This window comes from Hippocampus zosterae, chromosome 12 (assembly GCF_025434085.1).
Source record: "Hippocampus zosterae strain Florida chromosome 12, ASM2543408v3, whole genome shotgun sequence".
NCBI lineage: Eukaryota > Metazoa > Chordata > Actinopteri > Syngnathiformes > Syngnathidae > Hippocampus > Hippocampus zosterae.
In genome coordinates, this window is record NC_067462.1 from 934840 (window position 1) to 959383 (window position 24544).

General features: G+C 50.2%; 1 protein-coding gene and 1 long non-coding RNA gene across 2 annotated transcripts in view; one reads left to right on the plus strand and one right to left on the minus strand.

The window, feature by feature from the left end:
• The window catches only part of LOC127611509 (uncharacterized), a 28514-nt gene extending 17358 nt beyond the window's left edge, over positions 1–11156 (minus strand). The window contains exon 1 of the long non-coding RNA XR_007965351.1: positions 11096–11156. This is a non-coding gene — a long non-coding RNA (uncharacterized LOC127611509). The remainder of the gene's footprint in view (positions 1–11095) is intronic.
• igfbp5b (insulin-like growth factor binding protein 5b) lies at positions 6646–17410 on the plus strand. Its single transcript, XM_052082052.1, has 4 exons — positions 6646–7509; positions 13599–13807; positions 13884–14003; positions 14137–17410. Exons 1-4 carry the CDS (start codon positions 7170–7172, stop codon positions 14272–14274), a joined length of 807 nt encoding a protein of 268 aa, XP_051938012.1. The 5' UTR covers positions 6646–7169; the 3' UTR covers positions 14275–17410.
• The last annotated feature ends 7134 nt before the right edge of the window (positions 17411–24544 follow it).

Below are 24544 nucleotides of genomic sequence, written 5' to 3' on the forward strand. Positions count from 1 at the left end.
TGCACCAAATGTGAAGGTTCTTCCTCCTCTGACTCCCGACCGCTCGAGGCTTCCTCGCGAGCTGGTTTTCAAGACGAATGCCTTCATGTTATGGTTTGGAGCCACGGAATAATTTACTGCGTAATTACATAGCCAGCAAAAGCTTCGCCGTCCGCCCGGCCCCGTTCAGGATTCCCCGTCGCGTTACAGTCACGACCGGAGCCTTGACCAAGTCAAAATTCAAACCCGCTCTCTAATCAAAGAGGCAGAGGGCCTCGCATTCAGAGGCAAAGTTTTATGTCTGTCGTTTGCTAAATACACTTGGGCCAACAAACGGGGTGTAATTTCTGATTTACAACTCAGCCAAATGTTGTTTTTTTTTCTTTTACATTTGAGCGACCATAAAATAGCACTCGGCTGAAAGCCCGCAAGTTTTTTTTTTTAACGAAACATGTCCCATCATTATAGTTGGCAGTGGTTTTGAGAGGAAAAACCTTCCTTAATATATTGCAGCAAAATCACCGCTGCGGTTGATGGGACGCAACCAGTAATTTAGAAATGCATAGAAAAAAAAAAATAGAACGATCTCCTCGTTGGCATGTGGTTAAATTATAGAACATATGCTGAAATTTATTTAGCTTGAATGCATATTTGTATGCGTGATGATGGCGTAGAAGTCTCTCGCGCTCCCTTGGCACACCGAAGCCAATAAAAACACAAGCAGGAGCAGATCGGAATGCGAGTAAAGCCAAAACTAAGCCACACTCGCATTGGAGGGAGTGATTGGTGACGACCTCCAGCTGACGGGGTCACTTTGACATGGCCTCACGCCCATATGAAGTCCAACGTTGCGGTACGTGACCAAATAAAGAACAGATCCCACTGCGAATGCTGCTTTCTCCGTTGACAAGTTCCAAAATAAAAGCTGCCCGCTTATGCCTCCTCGTTCATGGCAATGATCAATAAACTTTCTGACCATGTCCACACAGAAGGATTTTTTTTGTTTGTTTTTAATCTTAAAAAAAAAAATCATTTTTCTGTCACAGCCCGACTCAAGGAGATGTACGTCTGACCTTTGCCGGGGTTTGGTGTGCTCTAATCGTCTGTGTTTTCGTTGTGTGATCAGTGCTATTTTAATGACACACTTTTATTTTGAAGGCCTGATTTGACGAGCTACCTTATATGTTACACGGATGTTTCTCCGACTCAGGAATCGTTGGATTTATGGTCGTAAATATGGAACACATTTCCCATTCAAGGTCATTTTGGACCCTAATGTCGGTGTGAGCTCGGTCTGAAGACACCTCAGGCCACGGGATAATCATCAACGACAACAAAGTCTGTTGTTTGTTGGCGTGGTAGGGAAATGGCAAAAGCCATTGATAGCGGAGCGAACCGTGGCACAGCGATCGTCTGGTTAGCACGTTCACTTCACGGTGCAGAGGCGCAGGGTCCGATTCGGGTTTCGGTTTCCTGTGTAGGGTTTTGCATGCTTTCCGTGGCTTTTCTCCGGTTTCCTCCAACGTTTCAAAAACATGCATGGCAGGTTAACGGAGCACTCGAAATTGTCCCTCGGTATGATTGTGAGCGTCAGTGGTTGTTCGTCTATGTGTGCCCTGCGATTGCCTGGCAACCAGTTCAGGGTCTCTCCCGCCTACTCCCTGAACACACGCACACAAATATATATATATATATATATATATATATATATATATATATATTCATTCATTCATTCATTCATCTTCCGAGCCGCTTGATCCTCACTAGGGTTGCGGGGGGTGCTGGAGCCTATCCCAGCTGTCTCCGGGCAGTAGGCGGGGGACACCCTGAATCGGTTGCCAGCCAATCGCAGGGCACACAGAGACGAACAACCATTCGCACTCACACTCACACCTAGGGACAATTTAGAGTGTTCAATCAGCCTGCCACGCATGTTTTTGGAATGTGGGAGGAAACCGGAGCACCCGCAGAAAACCCACGCAGGCCCGGGGAGAACATGCAAACTCCACACAGGGAGGCCGGAGCTGGAATCGAACCCAGTACCTCTGCACTGTGAAGCCGACGTGCTAGCCACTGGACTACCGGGCCGCCCCTATATATATATATATATATATCACTCCTACATTTTCAAAATGGACAGTTATGTTCCGAGGCTTTGTTGTGTGGATATCCCGTATTATTATTCCTTGCATGAATTTTTGCACCGCTATATTGCCATTCTGTGCCAAACGCGTTTTTTTTTTCCTTCTTGGAAAACAATATTTTCTGGCTCAATTCATGAGTCAAAATAAGTTGGGGGATGGGGGTGGGGGCGGGGTCAAGTGATACTGTAAGAAATCAAAGCCTGCAGGGAGGACAAAGCCCAAATACATCACTATTTAACAGAAGCCACGGTTCGCTGTTGCAAGAAAGTGTGTCAATGTTTGGCCAAGGCCCAGGTTACAAAGCAAAACCATCCCACCGCACTCGCCGGCGTCTCGTGCGCGCGTTTAAATGTTTTGGAAACGCTTTCGGCCAAGCATACATTAATCGTCTATAAAAAGACAAAACGCGCGCGTGGAGTTTTAACAGCCGTCTTATCTCAATCCGTAGCCTTTCCATCCCAGCGCTGGGATAAGTCCTCTCCTGGTCACATCCAGACAGTGTGACGGTAATTGCCAGCTGGCGGCTCACAATCTCCAGGGAGTTTGGCCGTGCTGTATGTTGACATTGCTACTGTGGCAAACATCGTCAACTGGGCGACACCGCAATAAAAAATGAGTTTTCAAAATAAAAGCAGGTGAGGTATCGACTCCTCTTCTTCACAGGGACATCCAATTGGGTTATAATGACGTGGTTTTCATTTTTGGCGAGTCACTGCGTAGACGACTCGCAAAATCCTTTTCGTAATGAATTTTAGAACAGCTCATCAGTCAGAAGCGATTTTGCGAGTTCCAAGGCTGACACTCCGATCAGTGTTTTCCATGACTCATATCTGGGGCAGATACGTGACACGCTTGATTAAGATTTCCAGTGGTTTACAGAAGAAACGCAGCTTTCCCAAGCAGGACATTGATCCATCAATATTGCGGATGTGAAAAATAATCTTACAACATCCGGTACGTGCGCATTCATCGACGTCCTTCTCGGTCGACGCCCTGTCGTTAGCATTGAAAAGGGGGTGTGATCACAACTACGGATTTTCAATAATAAGTTTTCTCACTTTGCTCGACACCCAACGTTGGGAGCAAAACAAGATTCCCGGAGCGCGGCGGTCTGTCTCTGCAGATGAACGGGACACAATAACAACGCCTCGCTGTATTTTGCTTTGACCGGGATTGTTTATGTGCGCAAAGAGCGTTTGAGTATCTTACACGGTTCTCTTGTGTACATAAAACAGGACATCAGTGAAGGCGTCTCTGTCAAGCTGCCTCTGGGGTTGGAGCACAGATGCGTTTGCGTCGTCGCAAAACCTGAACGCGGATTCGTTGTGCGACCGAGAGGAGCGGCTTACATGACATCCGATCGGATTTGTATTTGTCAGTGACAAGTATTCTCATATGAGGTGGCGCGGCCGTCGACTGGTTTTTGTGTCCGCCTGACAGGACGGAGGTCAAATGTTCGATTCCGGCTGCTGCCTTCCTCTGTGCAGAATGCATGTTCTCCCCGTGCCTGCGTGGGCTTTCTCCGGGTACTCAGGTTTCTTCCCACATTTCAAAAACATGCGCAGCAGGCTAATGGAACTCTTGATACTGGGCCTAGGTGTGATTGAGAGTGCAAAAGGTTGTTGGTCTACGTCAGTGGCCCTCCAGGCCCGGAGCTGGACATTCCTGGTCTACGTGTTTGTCTGCGACCGATGGGCAAGGGCCTCTGGGTGCCCCCCGCCTACTGCCCGAAGACGGCTCCAGGGCGCCCGTGACCCTCCTGAGGACAAGCCGATTCCCAAACGAATGGATGGATGGAAGTATTCACTTCGATGGCTTCCCATGTTGGCGCGTCTATGGCTACGCATTTCCTCGTCGAGATAAGCTGAATATTTTCTCACGTGGTGAAAAAATGATGACGTGCGGGACTCTGGAGACCATACAACAGTAGCAAAATCGTTTCATTCAAAAAGTGTTTACATCCGCATGGCAACCGTCACAGAAAACGAATGCTCCCAGCCCTCGTTGGCCACGACGTCGAAGCTAATTGAACTGGCCGGGTGACCCAACGGTCACCTGGAGTCGGGAGGGCCCCCGGGCTTGCGGGTTTATATCATCTGCGAGGACTGACCTCTCCTCGTATCGGGTTGGAGCTGCAAGAACAATAAGTGAAACTATCGAATGACTGGAAACACAAACTAATACCTGAGATCCAGCTCGATTGTTTTAACGGCTGCTTTCTGGCACCGTCTCGCTCCAAGCGAGGGCCAAGTATGCATTTCTGTGCTCTATCAAGACTTTGGCAGTTGAATGGTCCAGTTCTGGAGTGGACTGAATCTGGGAAATTGCAGGGTCAGTCGAGGAGTCCACAGAACTCGCTTCTGAGTCGTACTTGCCAAAAATAGAATGCGGTACAACCACTCTCTGGAGACCGTGTCATAAACTGCCGTTAAATCTTCGGACTCCCTCAAAGCCAAATAACGCATGAAGCGGCTCTTTGGAATTTGTCCACGTACAACGAGAGCATGAAAGAAATAACGCTGCAATTTTTGAGCGAGGCCGAGGTGTGTGTGTGTGTCTTATCTTTATGGGGACCTTACTTTCCATAGTTAGCAAGCATCTCCTGATACACCGCGGGCCGAATTGAGCGTCGTACCTCGGAATTGATGATGTGGAGGAGTGAGCGATGGTGGTTTCATTAGTGTTCACTGGGATTCTATTTTTTAATTCCTGACTCTTTTTGGATCATGACTCACACTGACCCAAGAACATTAGCGCCGTTTCCGAGAAACCAATGTCGCAGAAGGGTTACTGCGGGGCGTTTGAGGGCAACCACGGTGACATCACGAAGAAAGTGGCACACCGTCAAACGAGCCCCGTACGGTACGCCGAATCCCTGACCGACAAACCCAAGGCGACTGTTCCTCGCGTGTCACCAATACGACGGGGCACAAAGCCATGTTCCCAAACGGAAAATGTTTGGGTCGTAACCAATGCAATAGTTAAGTCTCTCTAAATAGTTTACTCTTTCAATGCGCAATTCATACTTCCTTGGGGGGCCGGGTGGAGGGTCAATGGTTCAAGGGCAGAAAAATCCACAGAAATGAAGAATTTCCCCCTTGCGGCTGGCAAGTGTGGTAACCGCCCAATGATACCGGGTGGATGGATGCAAAAGGCAAGACAGAAGAAAGTCAAAATGGCCTGCCCAATCGAAAGTCAACATACAAGTTCTTGCAAACACTGAGCGGCAGCCCGGCTTATTCGAAAGCCTCTCCGGAGGGAAAAAAGGCTCTTGCTCAAAACAAACACGGCAGGATCTATTTTTGGATCGACTGGGGCACGATCCCATCGCCACCCGCCGCTCACATCACGCTCAGCCTGCAATACAGCTGCACACGCTCGCTCCAGCGCTTTCGCATTGCTAACACTGCCTTCTAGTGGACACCGACAATATCCCAAGAGAGCGGCCGGCCGGTTCTCCGCGGCCGCGTGATACGCGAAGGACGAGTGAGAAACTCGCCGCGTCCCCGAAAGCGCAGCGGAGATGGAAAGAACAGCCTTGAGCTTGGCAGGCGGCGGGGATGAGTGCAGCGCACCCTGAAACAATCAGCCCAGAGTGATCGGGAGATGCGGCCTGCAATGGCAGCACGGGGCCCTCGCTCCAACTTGTTGGGCGGGTTGCCGGCAGAAAAAAAACCCATCAAATGCGACACACTCACAGCCTCTCACCAAATGTTGTGCGGATCTGGATTTTTGTTGGCCTCTTTGTGTTTGTGTTAAACAGGAAGAGAAAAGCGGCCAAAACGTACCACAAAAGGGAAGCAACGGGTGTGGCTGACTTATGGACACTTGACATTCCAAAAGCAAGTGGACTGCACATCCAGCCTTGGTGCATCCCGGGCAAAACGGGTGCATTTGAAGCAGGGACCTAATGCGACCTTGGGGACTGACCCTAATGCACGGCAATTACGGTCAGGAACCAACCATAAAAATCACTCGGTAGCACCCCCTGGAAAATTCGGAAACAATTAGCCCGGGGGGTAGTCGTGGCAATGAATGATGCACACGCCCCAAAAAACCAAACAAAACAATACAAAAGCCACAAATGAATCCATTTGTGAACTGCAAAGAGGCGAGGGCTCCCTGTGCACGAAGACATCATGCGTCGCTTCTCTTTGGAGATGGACGGTTTTTCAAATTTGGGCGTCGGCATGCAGAGGGTGACTTGAAATACAGCAGGAGGGTGAAAAGTTGCGAGGTCTTTCTTCACTCGGACTTTTACTCTTATGTCATCAGAATGTTGCAAGGCTCACATACCTTGGTGACTTTCTTTCTTGCATCTCACCATGAGCTCAGCAGTGTGCGTGTCTGTGTGTGTGGGGGTGGGGGGGGCAGAGAAAGAAAGAGGAATAGAGAGAGAGAGAGAGAGAGAGAGAGAGAAAGGGAGGGATGGAGAGAGGGAGAAGAGAGTGGGTGAGCGAGACGGGGAGGGAGGGGGGGGGGGGAGAACGAGAGAGAGAGAGAGCGCGGGCGAGAAGTTTTGGCGTGGCTCCAAGCGGTGGAACAAGTGCGCCTCCCTTCCCCGGCTGCTGCTCGGGCTGTTTTTAAAAAGCCAAAGCTGCTCCCAAGTTGATCAGTCTGCTCTGGATCGTCAGCTGGAGAAAGTCGCGCTCATTGACGGCGAGCCCCCCCTTTGGACTTTTGTCGCCATCGTTTCATGCCAAGACGGCCTTTTTTAAAAAAATTAATTTATTTTTTTAAAAACATTTTTTGGGGCGCTGGGGGTCTTCTCGCAGCGGACGCTCATTTTCGGGGTGAGAGAGCGCCCGGCTTGTCCGAGCTTCTAATTAAGGTGCTTTTTTGGGGGGGGCGGGGGCTTTTGTTTTGAATGAGATAGAAACCCCCGTTGGATCAAGACTCTTGCCTTTAGCTTTTAAGACTGGATTATCTGATCGAGGCATTGTGCTTCATTAGAGCGCTCCACTTTTCCCCCCCTCCTCCTCCTTCTCCCCCTCCCTCCCTTTTTTTTTTTTGACGTGCGCGATAACCGAAGGCGAGACGACAACGATGTTCGGGACCTTGTGCCTGTTGGCGACGCTTCTGTGGGGACTGCGCGGCTGCTGCTGCTGGGGCTCGTACGTGCCGTGCGAGACGTGCGACGACAAGGCCAAGTCCATGTGCCCGCCGATCCCGAGCGGCTGCCAGCTGGTCAAGGAGCCCGGCTGCGGCTGCTGCCTGACCTGCGCGCTGAGCGAGGGCCACGCGTGCGGCGTGTACACGGGGACGTGCGCGCAGGGTCTCCGCTGCCTGCCGCGCAGCGGCGAAGAGAAGCCCCTGCACGCCCTCCTCCACGGCCGCGGAGCGTGCAGCAACGAGAAGGGATACAAACCCGCGCACCAGCCCCTAGGTAAGAGAAGCGACCGCGCGCGCGCGCGCTGGTCAGACGACCATGGGTGTCGCGCGCCTGCCCGCGCACTTGCCTTTGCCCTTGCCTGCGTGCGCTTTTGGCACTGCGAGGATGTCTCGCGCGCGCGCCGCGGGGGACCACGTAAAGCCGCCCGAACCCTCCTGTTGTATCGCGCGTCAAAGTGACCCGTGTTCTCGGGAAAGACGTCAGAATCGAATGGGAATTAAATAATTAGCCAATTTTCTCCACCAACAAGAGCCCAGATGGTCGTCAAATCCCAAAAAAACAAAAAAAGTCGGCAGATGCATGAGAAAAATGATTCGTAATGCAGCCCGTCATGAGATACAAATGATGTCGATTGGATTTTTTTACAATTGGCTCCAGACGATCTATCCGATTCGTTGCCGGATCTCAAAAATGGCAACCGGACTTGGTAACGAGACGCATGGGTCAAAGTGACCCAAGCCAATCTCATCTTATCTTCTGGCAAGAGCCCAGATCACCGTCAAATCCAAACAAAGGAGTCGGGCGCATTATCACGATTGTTTGCTGGCATTCCCGTCAATGACAAATGGTGATTTCTTTACCCCCCCTCCCCCCCCTCCCCCAAGTAAACATTGTGCCTGGGTCCAATCGGCCCACTTTCAATTGTAAACAAATGAATGTGTCATCAACACAAGCTGTGAAAATGGTTGACGTTCAAATGTGAGCAAGCGAGTCGATGCGAGTTTGACAGATGGCAGGTGCCACCTGATTCACTTAGCGCCGTAATTTGATTTCAAACCGTCTCTGTGCAGGCCAAAATCTCGGCGCGCACGGGGCCGCTTGATTGGCAGCTCTCCGCTTCACTCGCTCGACTGCGAGGAAGAGAAAAGCTGTCGGAAAAGCGTATGATATGCATCAAAAGAATCGTTGATCGATTTGGTCAGCCGCCGGCCGTCCGGCCATTAATACTCGCCTCTGGCTGGGAACGCTTTTCATTCTCACTTGCTCATAATTTACGTGACAGGCCGCGATTGAAAACAAACGTCGAGGTAAATTTGACACCCGAAAGTGCACAAACTGAAACGGCATGAACCCAAACGCGCGTAGCTCTCTCATCGGTCGGCGAGTGACTTGAAAATCCCAAAGACTTGCAAAACAAGAGCGTGCTCGTGAGGTCTAGCAAATATCACTCGAAGCAGAACAGCCAGCAAAGTCATTAATCCGACGAGGCAAGGCTGAAATCCGAGTCCTTCTACATCTGGTTGATTAGAGCGTAGGGTCAGGCCCTCCGATCCAGCCAGACTTCAAATACAAACAAAGACGCAGCAAAAACCGTGACAGTGATCCAGCCCCTAATCTTGATCTTCAACTCCAAAGCGGTGCTGAATTCAACTCCAAAAGCGATTTCAATGCTGCTGAGGGTCGCGGGCGTGGTGGAGTGCCTGTCCCGGCATTCTTCGGGCGGTAGGCGGGGCATGCCCCCAACTGCAGGCCACACATAGACAAACAACCATCCACGCTCAGGCACAGTTTCAAGTGTTCACATTAGCGTGCCGCCGCGCACGTTTTTGGAATGTGGGAGGAAAGCACCCGGATAAAACCCACACGGGCGCCGGGGAGAACATGCAAACTCCCCACAGGAAGGCCAGAGCCGGCATCGAACCCTGCACCTCTGTGCTGTGAGGCGGAAGTTTTTTTTAATGCATTTTTCTCTCTGCATCACAATGTAAATAGGTCTATAAGTGACATTAATACCTCTATTTCAATAGTACGTTTGATAAATAAATCGAATCAACCATGATTTCACTATGTATTGTTATTGTCAAGATGATCGATTATTCTAAACGTAAGAAAGCATACAACACAAACATATCAAGTGGAATCGAACAAAAGAACTACAAGTCCCAACGGCCAAACCCGGAAGTGGAGTGCGCCGTTGATCAACTCCAGCCGTCACGCAAAGTACACCGTTTAAACTCCCAGTGCAGCCGGACAAACATGACGACGATGCAAAAAAAAAAAACAGCAAAATACACACTGCTGTTCCAGCAACACTCCAAACCACGAACTGTTCGAACTGCCGATTGCGAACGGTAACTGGACGGTTGCGTTGCGATGCGGCAAACAAACAAAGCACAACGGATACATCGCAAAGCAGACAAACTAAGCAACCGATCATGATCGATCTAAAAGAGAACTTGACATATCTGCTCGAGATATGCACCTAGCTTACCTTTGGGCCATGCCGACGACGCAGTGAGTGTTTTCAACCAACGAAACAAACTCCGAGGTCGCGCCAACGGTCACCTGTCAGTGGCAGCCCCGCCCCTCTTAAAGCAACAGGTGAATCCAACACGCAAAAAAAGAGATTTCCCTTGCCTCGTTCGACCAATAGGAGGAACCGTGCTAAATCATTGCAAATTTTCCTCAACACATAAAAAAAGTGAGTTATGCAGTTACTACTTTCCTATTAGCCAGGGCTTAGGCACCATCTTGTGGCATTTTGGTGAATTGGTGAAAAGCCAACCACAAATAGGCAGCGATGCATTTCCTTTGTGTGTGTGTGTGTGTGGGGGGGGGGGGGGGGGTCAAAAGAACAAGAGTGTTAAACAGGGCAGTGGACGGGAAGTGGCGAGGCCAGCTTCTATTTTCATGCCGCGAGGGGTTGCAGCTGTGGGTCCGCTATCCCAGCGGAGCAAGTTGAAGCCGGGGAGGGGCGGCAGCAGCGGCGGCAGCGGCGGCAGCATCCTAACGTTTGGCCTGAAGAATCGAGCATGACTTTATGACTTGGCTCGGGGGGCGGGGGTGGTGTCACGTTCCTCCCAGCGGCCCAAAGACTTCTCTGAATTGGGAATGGTGAGAGTAGATTCGGTCCCCCGTGATAGCCACACCCCCCCACCGCCCCACCAGATCGCTCGCCAACAGATATGACTTTGTGGCGGCGAGCGAGTTTATCCTTCAAGCTTCCGCAAGGACCTCTCGCACCCGGCCCATTGCGCTTTGCCAAGAAACAAAAGATGATTTGGGAGCGCTTCCAAATGCTGCATACTTGACTCGCAGATAAAAAGAAAGACATCCAAACTTTACCCGGCGTCAAAGCTTTTCCCCGCCAGTGACTCACTGGCAACCAGTCCAATTTATTAGTTGACCCCGACCTAAGCTGGGACGTGGCGTCTTTGATTTAAAGTCATTTGCAAGTCCGGATCCGACATTATTTGCCAGAGAAAATAACCTATTTTTGCATTTTGACATATTTTGCCTTCAAACAAACACAGAACTCCAAAGTCCAGAAAGTAGGCAACAAATTACCTTACAGGCCACATTAAAAAAAAAAAAGATATCAAAAGTCACACACAACAGTATTTTCAGTTTCGCCTGGGTTGTTCGTGGAAGTTCTTGAGGACCACACGTGAGTGTGCACACCGACAAGTGGTTGGAAGTGGAATTGCAGCCAAAATAAGAACGAGGCAGGACAAAGTGGAGTGACCAAAAATAAAAAAATGGCCGGACCAGAACCCATGACGGGCTGTGATCCAAGACATTGATTTGCCATAGTGATGCTGTCAATGGAGTTTGAAATGATCGTTATGGTACCTCGTACCTCGCGTGGAACCTTCTGCCCGACGGCTTCGTGACGTCCGGGTAGAAAGACTCGATGTGGCGTCCGTCTCACTTTGAGCACCTAAGACAGAGCGACGCATGCTTAGTGTGCTGCTGCAGATCCCATGCGGGGGCTAGAATGACTTCAAAAGGTCTTCAAATTGGAGTGCGTGAGGGGTACGAGTCATGGAAAATGTCATGCCGAAGCCATACTCAGGAACGTTTGACGGCGATATTAAATATTGAGTTACGCTGTCATCACGGTGACACCCGACCCTGCCGGGATTGTCAACGGTTCACAAATCGTCCCCATCGTCCGTGGCGGATTTCCTCACTTCCAAGTCGTAAAACCCGGATCAGAACTTATTTGGACCATGTTCACGTTGTGCTGTGTCTTAGGAACGTTATAGCAATCTGAGACCCAAACGATATTGCCTCCTTCTGTTTGGACGACATTGGTGACGGGTTGATTAAAAAACCCGCAACTGACTTACTTTCAAAGATTGGGCCTCAAAATAAAACGGAGATGCTGTTGTCATTGTTTGGGCCGGCGCGCCAATAAAAGATGAATTGAAAAGGGACCACAACGTGCCCCAAAAGATTGTTTACAGATGTTCACCCCATTCCGGGATGGCGGGCACCACTGTGGACAGATATTCAAAAGTTCCTCTCTCCTACACGAATGAAACCACCCCCCCCCCCACCCCCCAACCCAAATGCCGAACTTTAGCTTATCCTAAGTCGCGCGTGAAAGGGTTAAAATGCGGTGATGCACGGTTATGGCGGGGAACGAAAATGTCCTTCACATGTGCTGTGGCATGGGCGCGCTATCTGGTGATAGCGCGGCGCCCGGTCGCACCCAGTAATTGTCTTGCGGTGACGGCTAACCCAAGCAGAGGTTTTGTCCGTCAGTGTAGCTCATTAGGAAGCCAAACTTAGATGCGGGACGAGACCTCAAGACCAAAATTTGGAACGTGCAGCTGAAGGGCGATCCACATTCTTCTGATAATGTCCTTTGGACATGACTAAACGCAACATGGACACGGAACATTTATTTGCAGCTGTAAGAAGAGGTCCAAAGCCTCGGTTTCCCCGTCGCGGTTTTCCCTCGGTGGAATAACTCACATCCTCTGTGTATTTTGTGTCCCGCGATTTCTAAGGATGCGATTGTTCTGGTTGAGTTCAGAAAAAACAAAGCGGGAAAGCTTTTGATCGCAGTCGACATTTCTCTGCACGATAGCACGTGAAGAGGGCTTACCCGCAAACTGACGAGCTGACTCCAGAGTGAGCGTTCCAAAGACCGAACCAACGGCCATTCTCATCGGCACGAGCAGCGCCACTGCGATTGTGGCAGACAATTCTGCCTCACCGAATCAGTCGCACTCAACACCGACCGTCCGACTCCGTGTGGAATCGGCTGTCCGGGAGAAATAGCAATAAGGTTTTCAAGAGGAGTCGGGGGCCGGTGCGCATGGGAATGTTTGTTTGACATATTTATATTTAGCAAGTCACGGCTCTGTCGTCTGGGAGCGAGACACAAGGACACATCCAAACACAAACTCGAGGCCTGCCAAGTCATGAGTCGCCAGATGAATTTCAAAGAGATAGCTGTGCAGAAGCCAAAGACCCAATTCCGGTAATCACCTTTGTAGCCCAGCCGCCAGCCGCCAGCCCCCAGCCGCCAGCCCCCATGCCCCTCTCCTCGGCCAGAGACTCCAGACACTCAAGCTGTTTGAACCTCTTTGAACATCAGTTCCTCATGGCCGGTGTCCATGTTGCCTTTCAGCGCGGTCGACTCGATTAATCGGAGTGCTGCAACCTATCACTTCGCTTCCGTAGGCCCTCAACAAATCGGGTAAAATTGTAATTCCATCCGCCCGCAGCCAGCATTCCTGTCCGGTTTAGTGCGTCTGGCCCTTTGCACCGCGGCGGGTTTCCTTGTCAGATTAATAGAAGCGGGGTCATCCACTGGCACCATCGCTCCAGCTAGTCGAGGTCTGGCAAAGGCCCCACAGTAACCAATTTATGGTGCAACTAAGCCGAGGGGGGGCCGTCTTTTTGCGGCCTCAAAGCACTTGTGTTCCTGGCTTAAAGAAGGACCGGGGGTGCCGGTTACCGCTAGGCTTGAGATCGAGGACTATCGTATCCCGACATTTTCTTCAATCTCAAGGGTGCTCGGCAAATTGGTCGGCCAATATGAGCGGAATCAATTTTGCAAAGCCGATCCCTTTGAAACCAACTGATCAGAGATGAACGCTTACTCACGATGGGGTCGGTGACACGACGTTTCTGACACCAACGGCCAAATTGACCGATGTCGATCGCTTAACTGTTATTCCGAAAAGAATAGGAGAATGAGTCGTACCCGTTTCCTCGGGGCATCGCTTACTCGTCGGCGCGTTTTCGCGGCGGGGCCCAATGACGGCCACGATTCGGAATCTAAAGATCCGATGGTCGCTGAGCATTTATGGATTTCTGGTTTCTTGTCCGGACTTTGCTTTTAGACCGCGAGTCTCACGAGGACAGCGCGGCCGCAGACATGACGGAGGAGCTGCAGCCGGCCAAAGTTCCGCTTCTGACCAAAGACATTGTGAACAGTAAAAAGGTGCACGCCATGCGCAAGGAACTGAAGAGGAAGCTGGGCAAGCAGCGCTCCATGGGCTCCCCCGTGGACTACTCGCCGCTGCCCGTGGACAAACACGAACCGGAATTTGTGAGTATCGCACCAGTCCGTCCGAGAGCCGAGTCACCCTTTGCCTTTGTCAATCTCGGCCGCGTCATCCCGACAGGGACCCTGCCGGAGAAAACTGGACGGCATCATTCAGGGAATGAAAGACACGTCTCGAGTCATGGCGCTCTCTCTGTACCTTCCCAACTGTGACAGAAAAGGATTCTTCAAACGCAAACAGGTGCGTTTTGGTCTTTCAGACTCCACCCGATTCTTTTCGGAACCTCCGTTCCGGTTCGCGCACTTTCACGGGCAAAGCGACCCGCCTTAGGGCTGTCGGTTAATCGAGTCCAATCTTGCTTCTGGGCCTGCAGTGCAAGCCGTCCCGCGGCCGCAAGCGGGGAATCTGTTGGTGCGTGGACAAGTATGGCGTTCAACTCCCCGGCACAGATTACAGCGGTGGAGACATTCAGTGTAAAGACCTGGAGAGCGCCAATAACAACAACGAGTAAAAGACAAAACAAATACGGGGGCCGCAATCCAACGTCACCCCCCCCGCCCGGCCCAAATCCCAACTTCTGCAAGGCGCACGGCCCACATTTTCTCTCCGAGCGACACAGTATGCTCCCGTCTCACCTCAAGAGTTATTCACCGTCCCGATTCGTTCCATTCTCAGGAGCAGCGACAATGTTCCTGGGTCGATTTGACCCGGGGTCGTGTGAAATGAAAAAAAAAAAAACTGACCTCCATCTCGAATCATTGGATTGCATGTACGTGAAATGAATGGACTGCATTTAGTAAGCCGAGCGGGGTCTTGACATGGGTCAATTTGACCCGTGACATATCAGAAGGGTTGAAATTTGTTTTGGAAGACGCAAAATGAAAAGAACACCTGTACGTTTTTATCTTGTCTGTTGTTGACCAAACACTCATCTCCAAATGGGGGCAGGGAGGGGTGGGGGTGGGGGGGGGGTCGAAAGTCCCAAAATATCCCTTGAGTGCAGCTCACGGGGCCCCTTGTACACGCCACGTACACGGGCTGACCATTCATGGAAAATATATGAACAGAATGGATATATTTTTATACCCGAGACGGGGGTGGGTTGCTGGCTTTCAGGGGGTCGGGACAGTGCAGCCCATCTATTCACAAATTGCGTGCACAAACGTGTCACGAGGGATTGGCTTTTTATTGTTATTTTTTGGGGGTGTGGCCATTAAATTCACAGCAGGTGCGTTGCGCTTGCTCAGCCAAATCTCCAAAGTTGTTCATGAGATTGATTTAAAAGCCACACCTCTGGATTTTTGCGGGCGCAATTCAGTATTTTGGGAGTACAACTCAGTTTGTTTTTTGTGGCCACAATTGAAAGAAAAAAAAAAAGTATATCCCATACGTCATGTTAGCGGCTGCGACAAATCAAGCGATGGCAAATGGGCGGATCCATCAGAGCTGTCAATCAGCGCGATTGAAACGCAAGACAGCGGACGGGCGGCTGCGCTTCTGTCAAAACACTGCTACAAAAAAAAAAAAGCAGCAAACCTCTTTGACGTGCGTAAATTCACCAAAACAAGTGCTTGAATGCTCACATGTCTACAGTGTGCGCGCCGGCCGGGTCGTGACCCCGCTTCGCTGAACGATTCCAAGACGGCAACAAAGAAAAAAAAGAAAAAGAAAAGAATGTCCTTTTTATTTCTCTCGTTTTGATTCTTCTTTTTTTTTCCACACGTACTGCTCGGAGTTGGCTCTCCGTTGTACATTCGCGTTTGGCAACGTATTAAGGATGCCGATCGTTAGCGGTGGACAAGTGGCTCTTTTGAGCTTAGCCTGATATGCCAACTGTGCCTATTTTGAAAAGACACTGCCAAGCCGACGGTGAAATAAAAGGCAAGGGAGGGGGGCGGTGTGGGGGGGGGGAATGCTGTTCGTCTGACGGGACTCGCTTTTGACTTTTTGAGTCTAGTACGCGTTCATAGGCACGAAAACCCAAAATTGTGTAGTGTGTGTGAGGTGTGCTTTTGTTTTGTGCTTTTTTTGTTTTGCCTTCGGTGAAGAACTGAGAGGCCACTCTTTTCCCCGAGCCATGTTCCTTTTATCAAGGGCTTTTTTTTTCTGCCCCCCCTTTGACCTGACCCATCTTTGAATTCTAGTAGCTGAATATGTGTATGTGTTTATTTTTATTTTTTTTTCTGAGCTTGGGAAAAAAACATACACAAAAAAAATCACGGCCCCGCAAAGAAGAAAACCTTCTGCGGCCCGGACCGGCAATGGTCACGTTGCATCGCCCTCAGTGCCTTCCTTTCCGTAAACACATTTCAATTGTGAAGCGCGAGTGACGTTGATGCGGAAAAGGCGACAGCCCCTCGCAAGGACAGACCAGAGGAAGCGACCCCGTTTGTCCGCTTCGATTGGAAGCCTGACCCCCCCCCACCCCCCGCCTCCTCCCCATGCAATTTGAGCGCCATTTTGTCATTGTTTCGCAAGTGAGAAGCTCCGATTTGTGTAAGCTTCTTCTTTGTTGTTGTTGCTGTTGAGAATGGCCACGTAGATTTTTGCCCGAGAGAAGAGGATGTTTGTTTGGAGGTCAAGCAATACTTCCCCCCCACCCCCTGCTTCAAACAACAACAACAACAACAACAAAGGCTTCCAGTTGTGAATATGTCAGACGTCCAGGCACTATTCCCTCTCCCAGGATCCGACCCCCCCCCCCCCCACTGCCACTTAAAAAAAAAAAATCTGCATCAAAGCAGCTTGCACTTATTTCACATAGCCACTATTGATCGTGATAAAGTCAGTGGAGAATATTTTTTTTTTTAAACGTACCGTGGTGTCACGTTGTGCTCACCTTTTCAAGGTCGACTTTGGGTAGCGCTTGTTGACAGGGGCGCCGCACGCCCACGCCGGGGACCTCGGCTACAAAAAAAAAAAAACAGGACAAGTGAAATCAGACATGGCAACGTGTGTTCTCTTTCACAGAGATGGGAAGGATGCTCCAGAGCTTTTTTTTTTTCCAGAGGCAGTGACATAGGAAGGTACCTTGTACAGGGGGTGTAGAGGGGGGGCACATATTCAGGGCCTAGCCACGCGGCCCCCCAGCACGGGGTCTCAGACTGCATATCACTAGATACACGTTAGTCAGACAGCACGACAGGAGGCAATGAAACGCGGAGAATTCACGACTGCAGCCAGCGTTTGTTTGGAAGATCGGACGTTGCGTCCAAATCGAGGTTGCGGGTTGAATTGCACGCGATTGGCTGGTTGTCAGTGGTCGGTTCCTCACGTTTTCCCTTGCATCTCCCCATTTGGTTCTTAACTCACATTTCATATTGGGCTAGTACAGTAACGACTGTTGTTTGGTATATTTGTATTTTTTTTCCTGAATACATTAACGCATTCTGGATGTAACGATACAGTACAACCGGTTATCGTCAATTTGGAGGAGCGAAACGAACCCAGGACGGAGGGGAGGGGGTGGGGGGGATTGGTATGGTCAGTCGTTGGAATGACAAATAAGAATAAAAGTCAAATTATTCAAGCGAATATCACTGTGTAATATTTATTCAACTTGTAATTTATATGTACTCTTATAACCTTTGTCTTTTTTTTTTGTTTATGGCAAAGCATTTATTTAAATAAAGTGATGTATTCCTTTACGCACTCGGGTGAGAATTTTTATCCCCCCCCTCCACCTCCTTCTGGTGTCGACTCATGCAGGAAATTAAAGTGGCGAGCGAGGATGATCATCAAGCTGCACCCGCATTACGAGGCGTAGTCTGCCAAACCCCCCCCCCCCCCACCCCCGCCAACCTTTTGTGTGTCACGGACCGGTTGAGACAAGTACAAGCTCTTCACAATCCGGCAACCGTTTTTTTTTTCATTGCTTTAAAACACCGGTACTGACAACAAAGATAATTAGAGAGCCATTAAGCATTTTGTTCACGGCGATTTTTCCGTTCATTTCAGACACTTTGATTCAATCATGCAACAAAAGATGATTATAAAATGGCGCACGGTAAATACTTAGAAATGGACCACTGCGGAATAATCACGTCAACATCGTAATTGTGCAGTTGTATCGCTACTTTCGGCATTAGCATTATTGCTACTCGCCAACGTGACCGATCAAAAGGTGATCAGGCGCCGCGTTCTTCCGCAGGCTGCCGGCTAATGATTAGCCGCTACAGTGCAAAGCCGTAAGATCTTGACATCAACGTTCATCCTAAATTTCAACACGCACTCCATTCTTGTAATAATACACCTTTTATTCCGAAGAACAAAATCCCCGGTCTTTTTCCTCCAATTCTGCAGGGCGCAGTGGTGTTAGATATTTTCCAAACAGGATCCACCACGTGCTTTTTTGGGGCCCCTGCAAGGCGACTGAACCGTTGGAAAAATAATGATAAACCTTGGTTCCAAGAGGACTAATAAGCAGCTTGAGATTGTCTTCAAATGCACAGTTTAAAGTGGATTCATCCCTGCAGTAAGCGGCGTCTAATCTCCGAGGATAGAGCTGATAAACCGCTTAGACTCGAGTCTGAGACATCAGGGCTTCCCCAATAAGGATATCATCAGGCGTGCAGGATGCGACTTTGGGAAGCCTCGCCTGGGGCCAACTCACCTGCTTCGCAACACCGCCTCGTCAAAACAGATTGCACAGGAACAAGGAAGTCATTTCACACGCATTTCAACTTCAAGGGCAGTGGGGAGGGGGACGGGGGGGTCGTGACAGGATCGCCATTGGAAAGATCCCCAAACGTGCATCTGTTCCTGCCCAAAATGCAAACCGCAGACGGCAGGCCTTGGGATTGAGCTATTTTCTCCCTTTTAGGGGGATTTCACGTCTCTTTCTGTGCATTGCGGTCTGTGGTTCACTTCCCATCTTTCTGGCTTTTTTTGAGGGGTGTGGGAGGGGGGGGCGTATTGTCCGGGATAAGCGCAGCAGTCACAAAAGAAAGCTCATCTTTCCATCCGTTCTCCATTGCGTATCCGTTTGAGGTTGTGGGGGCAATAGCTTTAGCAGGGAAGCCCAGAATTCTTTTTCCCCAGCCACTTCTTCCAGCTCGTCCCAGGAAGGTGTTCCCAGGCCAGACGGGAGACATGGACTCCCCGGCTTGTCTTGGGTGGTCCCCAGGACCTCCTGCCGGTGGGACGTGCCCGAAACACCTCACCGGGGAGGCATCCCAATCAGATGCCCAAGTCACTTCATCTGGCTCCTCTCGACGTGGAGGGGAAGCGGGTGGGGAGCTAAGACACCCCACGGAGGAAACTCATTTCGGCCGCTCGTATGCGGGATCTCATTCTTTCGATCATGAGCCACAGATCAAAACCATAAAAAACTCTTGGTCTTCAAGGGGACATGAAGAGTGACTCCAGATTTGCAAAAGAGGTCCCGCCGACTTCAGTTTTAAGTGATGGCTCTTAGCGCTCTGTGTGTGTGAGAGAGGTCGGGGGCACTAGTTCGCACGGCCATAAATGTAAATGGTCAAGCTTTGGTCGAACTTTTGGCCCCAAAGGAGCGTTCCGGTGGTAATAAAGTAACTCCGGCTTGCGCTCATCAACAAATGATTTTCTTGGTTGGGTAACATTCCGACTTGACGGCTCGGTGGGCGCTTCACAGAGCGTGTTGTTGCTTTCCAGGCGATTTTAGTCGATATGACATAATACGGTCAGTCGCCTTTTCGTGCTCAGGTCAAGATTCTTGCGAGCAGAAGCCACAACATGAGCAGCCCTAATGGTTGTTGAAATTTCAGGCCTGTCTTTTGTCCGTATCGTGGTCGAGTTTGACGACATGAGCCCGTTGAGCATTTTCAAGCAATTGTGGTGGAAAGCTCTTCCAAATGTTTTCACTGTCAAGGAGTTTTGACATTTACCAAGAGTGGAAATACGGTTTGCCCGTTTCTTTTCTTCTCTCAACGAGGTGTTGACTCTGGTTTGAGGGTATGAGAAAGACGGGAACCGGGGCTTGTTTCTTCCCAATCCTCTTTTGTGATTCCCCGTCTGATTTGTGCGCCTCCGGTCTCCACATTGGACGAGTCATTCCAAAGCAGGTCAACAAAGTTGCCTTTTGTTGTCCTGCGCACCTTGCGGTTTCCCGCAGTGCGGGACCTCAGCACATTGTTCGGAATTTCCTGCCAAGGTGGAGACCTTGGTCAACTTTTCGCATCGACTCCAGCCAATGATGGCGACACACGGGCTATTGTAGAATCCGAGGACACTTTGGCGTTCACAAACCTTCACTTCTCTGACTTTCTGCTGCATATTCAGTCATCGTTAATCAACTATCCAAGGCTGGATTGGCTCCGCGTAGATCGACGGTACAAATGTTTTGACCTGATTAATTTGGCGTTTTCCAATATCGGTCACCGTAATCACAGTGACAGGGTTGCAAAGCCGGGCAAATGTTAGCTTTCTCTCGGGAGGAGAAGCCAGCTTTTACTGCTGCCAAAGAGGACAGACCATTCCGGAACCGGGACAGACAGCGCCCGGCTAGTGTCTCATCTGCAGGCCACGCCCCCTCTCAACATAATGCCCACCACTTCACAACTCGGGTCCAAAGAATCCTCATTGAATTGATCAACTTGGCAATCTTCAACAGGTTTCAAGTCAAAGTCTTTCAGGCCCAAGTCCAAGTCGAGTCTCCACTCTCAGTGTGGTCAAATAACACGTCTCTAATCGAGTCAAGACCCCAACACCTTGCCAAAAATCGGCACCGTACCGTCTTTTTACCCGTGAAGTGGAATCAGTACCCGGTAGAGCCGTGTGGACTTGAGTAGGTACCGTGCAGTGGAAAAGAGACTTAGCGGAGGCGTGTGGCTTGGAACTCTTGGTGAAACTGCTGACAGTTGGGGTCCCCCCCCCCCTCTAATTTTATTTCCACCCCGGTTAATGGATTGACGCACCAACACTCGCCCCGCTGGCCGTTTGTGGAGATGTTTCACTGGGGCGGAGGAAAGAAATACATATTTCAGACAGTCAGGGAAAAAAAAAAAGAGGGGAGGGGTACAGGCACACAGTAGGACGTTGGGGGAGGTGTCAATTGAACACAGCGCACGGTGGCTTGAGAAGTGGGTGTGTCAGTATCGCGCTTGGTGTCGGATGGACGACTGAGTGGATTGGTTGGAACCGGCCTCACCCAATAACAAGCCATTCGAAGGTCATACCCCCCCCCCACACCTCCCCACGCCATCTCCTGACATACATGCACGTGACAGACATTTGCCTGAACTCACTATTTACTCCAACCAACCGTCTATGCCCCCCCGCACCCTCACCGAATGAGTCCCCAGCTGAGCTGACGTTTCCTCAGAAAGCAGGTCGTGATTGAATTGGACACGGTTTACGCCGAGCACCCCAGGTGGTCGGGAAGGGCATGACAAAAAGAATGAAGGAATGGGGGGGGAACCGGGGGGAGAAAAGACTTTCCATTTTCTTCCTTCGATGAGAAAGAACAAAAAAGTGACAGTTACAGTAATTACCCCGCAAGGGAGACGAGCGAGCGCCCTTGTTGAAAATTGGCCGAGTGGTTTGCCTGAGCGCACGCGAGCATCCTTTCAAATGTATTCTCACCAGAAACAACTCGACAGGTGACTCCGTTGGGCCTTCTCCGTCACGTTTGCCTAAATTCAAATTCAAGGCCGTGTTCTTCACAAAAGCCTTCCCATGAAATTGTTCCAAAGCCCCCACCCATCTCAACTCGAGTGTATTCCTTGAGCACTTGAAAACAACCAGCGCTGTAAACAAAGTGCAGCGCACCAAGCAAAATGAACACAGAAGGCGGGAGGGAGCACAAAAACAGTCACACTTCAAATCACGTCTGAGTCAAAAGCCAAAGAATCAAAATTACAATTTTTTTCAAGATAGGCAGCCAAGGGGCAGCCAAGGGGGCTTACCCGTACTGCGTTACAAAGACAACCATGAGGACAGATTTATGAATAAACACCGAGGGAAACGTAGGACGTTATGCTTCTCAAATGTCAGCATATCGCCTCCAACTCACTTCAGACTCTTACCGAGTGCAGCCGTTCCTGTCACCTAGCGAGGTGGTGGTGGTGGTGGTGGTGGACCCCAAAAAGCAGGCAGGAGGGAGGAGCACAGTGAACAAATTATATTTAATAAAACAGAGAAAACGGAATCAAAAACAGACAAAGTGCTAACAACCAAAACGAATCCAAAGTAGCAAAACAAAACCACGACTGTGGCAAAAAAACCCAAACAGGAACAGAACCAGGACAGCAACAAAGCTGACAGTTGCAAGCAAACAATGAGCCGGCAACGAGCGGTCGGGCTGGGAGTCCTTTTAAAGCACTAATTAGCTAATGACCAACAGGTGTGCAGCTGCAGGGGGAGCTCTACACTGCCACCTGTTGGTCTGGCCCCAAATGCCAATCTTGACAGTTCATATCAAAGCTTTCACCAAGCGGCTCGTGTCAGCCAGCCAGCGGGCTGAAAGAGACGCCGTCTTACAAAGGCTTGCAGCTCGGCTCACGAATATTTGTTTTCAACTCACGGCGAGTCTCGACACTCACTTCCATCCGACTGGCAAATTACGTCCTCCAAAATAGTCAATCAATCATCATCATCATAATAATAATACTACACAGCATGATGCATAGAGAGGATGCGGTTTTCCCCGCCAATCAGTCGAACTCCCACACTCACTCGGGTTTGCAATGTATTTCCTGTCCCGCATCATGCCGACACATTTTGTCAACCCCCCCCAACGGAAAAAAAACAAACAAACGCAGCCCGTGACCGCACTTTAACAGTGTAGTTGCGCAGCGGTGGGTTCCGGGGTTGCAAATATATGGCGGAGCCAGCGAATTCCAGATGGCGAGGCCATTCTTCTTGACGGCGTGTGGTTACAACTGTCGATGTCTTGCTCAAGAATACTTGGAAATGCTCACGCCGGCCACAGAAGCGCCGCAGAAGCGCCGCTATCGCTGCGAGCCAGCCAAGCCGCACCGACCAGCCAACAAGTCAGCGCTCGCCGCCTTTGGAGAAATGACCGTCAAACTCCGACGCTTGGTCTCGGCTCCGCCCACAAGAGGCGTCGCGCTCCCAATTTAGCATTTAGCATTGGCCAGATTATATCGACACTCTCTTTGGTTTGACCAACCACCATCGATGTGGAATTTCCTGACATTTAACGCAAGTAAATGGGCAACAGATCGACAGAAAAATGCTCCGTCGACAGTGATGTCACACGTCCTTGGAAGAGGGGCGGGGGGGGGGGGGACTCTTCTGAGCAGCTTTCCCCATCATCCATCTCAGAATCGCAACACCGCTTTGAAACATGTCTCGGTCATGGCAAAGCAGTTGGCTGGGACACGTGGAGACATGTCGCAGATTTCTCAACGCACAGAAACACACGCACACACACACACAAAGCAACTAATGAAGAACTTCTCAGGTGGGACGAAAAGAGCGCCTCGGGGTTGCACCACCACCACCACCACCACCACCTCCTCCTCCTCTTCACGAGTTCGAAGAAAAACATCACACTGGCGCAGACGTGTCATTTCAAGAGCAAGAATGCAAAGTCGGCAATATTAATCGAAACGGCTTGGCAAGGACGCAACATCTGCACGACGATATCTTTTACGACCGCAACTCTTTGTCTTTCATTAGTGACTGCAGCCAGGCCGTCGTGCGCCAACGCCGGCTGACGTTGACCAACTTGGGGGCAGATAACGAGTAGGGAGGTCAAAAGCGCCGTCGCGGGAGTCTCGGGAAGCCGCCATTCAAAGCGGGATCCGGACCAAAGCTGCTCGCGGGTTCTCGTGCCCGAGCTCATTCTCATGTCGACTTGAATTACAAGCAATGATTGGAGGTTTTCATTTCACACGAAATGGAAGTAGATTGATGATGTTTTTTTTAATTGATGTTGACTTTGGCATCGCTCCGGTTAGATTTGAGTTTAGGCTCGGTGCAACGTCTTTGTTTTTGCGTGGCTCTTGTCTGCATGACTCGGTGACTTGTGAGGATTTTATTTCCAGCTTTTTCTTGTCAGTCCTGGTCCTTGCATCTGTCACGTATGCGAGGTGGTGGCGGACCCCCAAAAAGCAGGACCAGGGTGTACTCGAAGAAGTGTATTGGTAAAACATAGAAAAAACAAAATCCCAAAACAATCATAGCCCAAAGTAGCAAACAAAAATAGCAACTGAAACTAAAACAGAACTGTGAGCAAAACACACCTGACAGCAGCAAAGAGCAACAATGACCCGACAATGAGCGGTCGGGTTGGGAGTCCCTTTAAAACACTAATAACCTAATGACCAACAGGTGTGCAGCTGCAGGGGGAGCCCTACAGTGCCACCTGTTGGTCCCAAACCCAATCATGACAGTGTCAACCAATCCGCTCCTTCCGGCCACTTGCGTCTTGTCCAGGTGTGCCTCGTTGTTTCGTCATTTTGCTTCAATTTTGTAGCCCTTAGCGAGCTAGCTTCTTCACTTGGCATCGGATTATGTTCATCAACTCCTGTTTATTTCCTGTACTGTTGAGTTTATTCCCCGAGTTTCTTTGTTGGTTAAATAGTTTGACAATTCCATGCGTCTTCTTTTTTTTGTGTGAATGAAATTTCCCCAAAATGTCCAGCCACCCTCGTGTACTGGCCTGTCACTCGGTATCGCCTCCGACCCCTCGAACCCGCCGAACGGCCGCCCTGATCGCGGCCGCAGGAGAGGCGCTCTGTCACCTTGCCGTTTTGTCATTCCAACATCAAGTCATCAAGAAAAGCTGACAGCAAACATTGCAAATAGGCCGAAACGGGACTCGCGATGAAGACGTG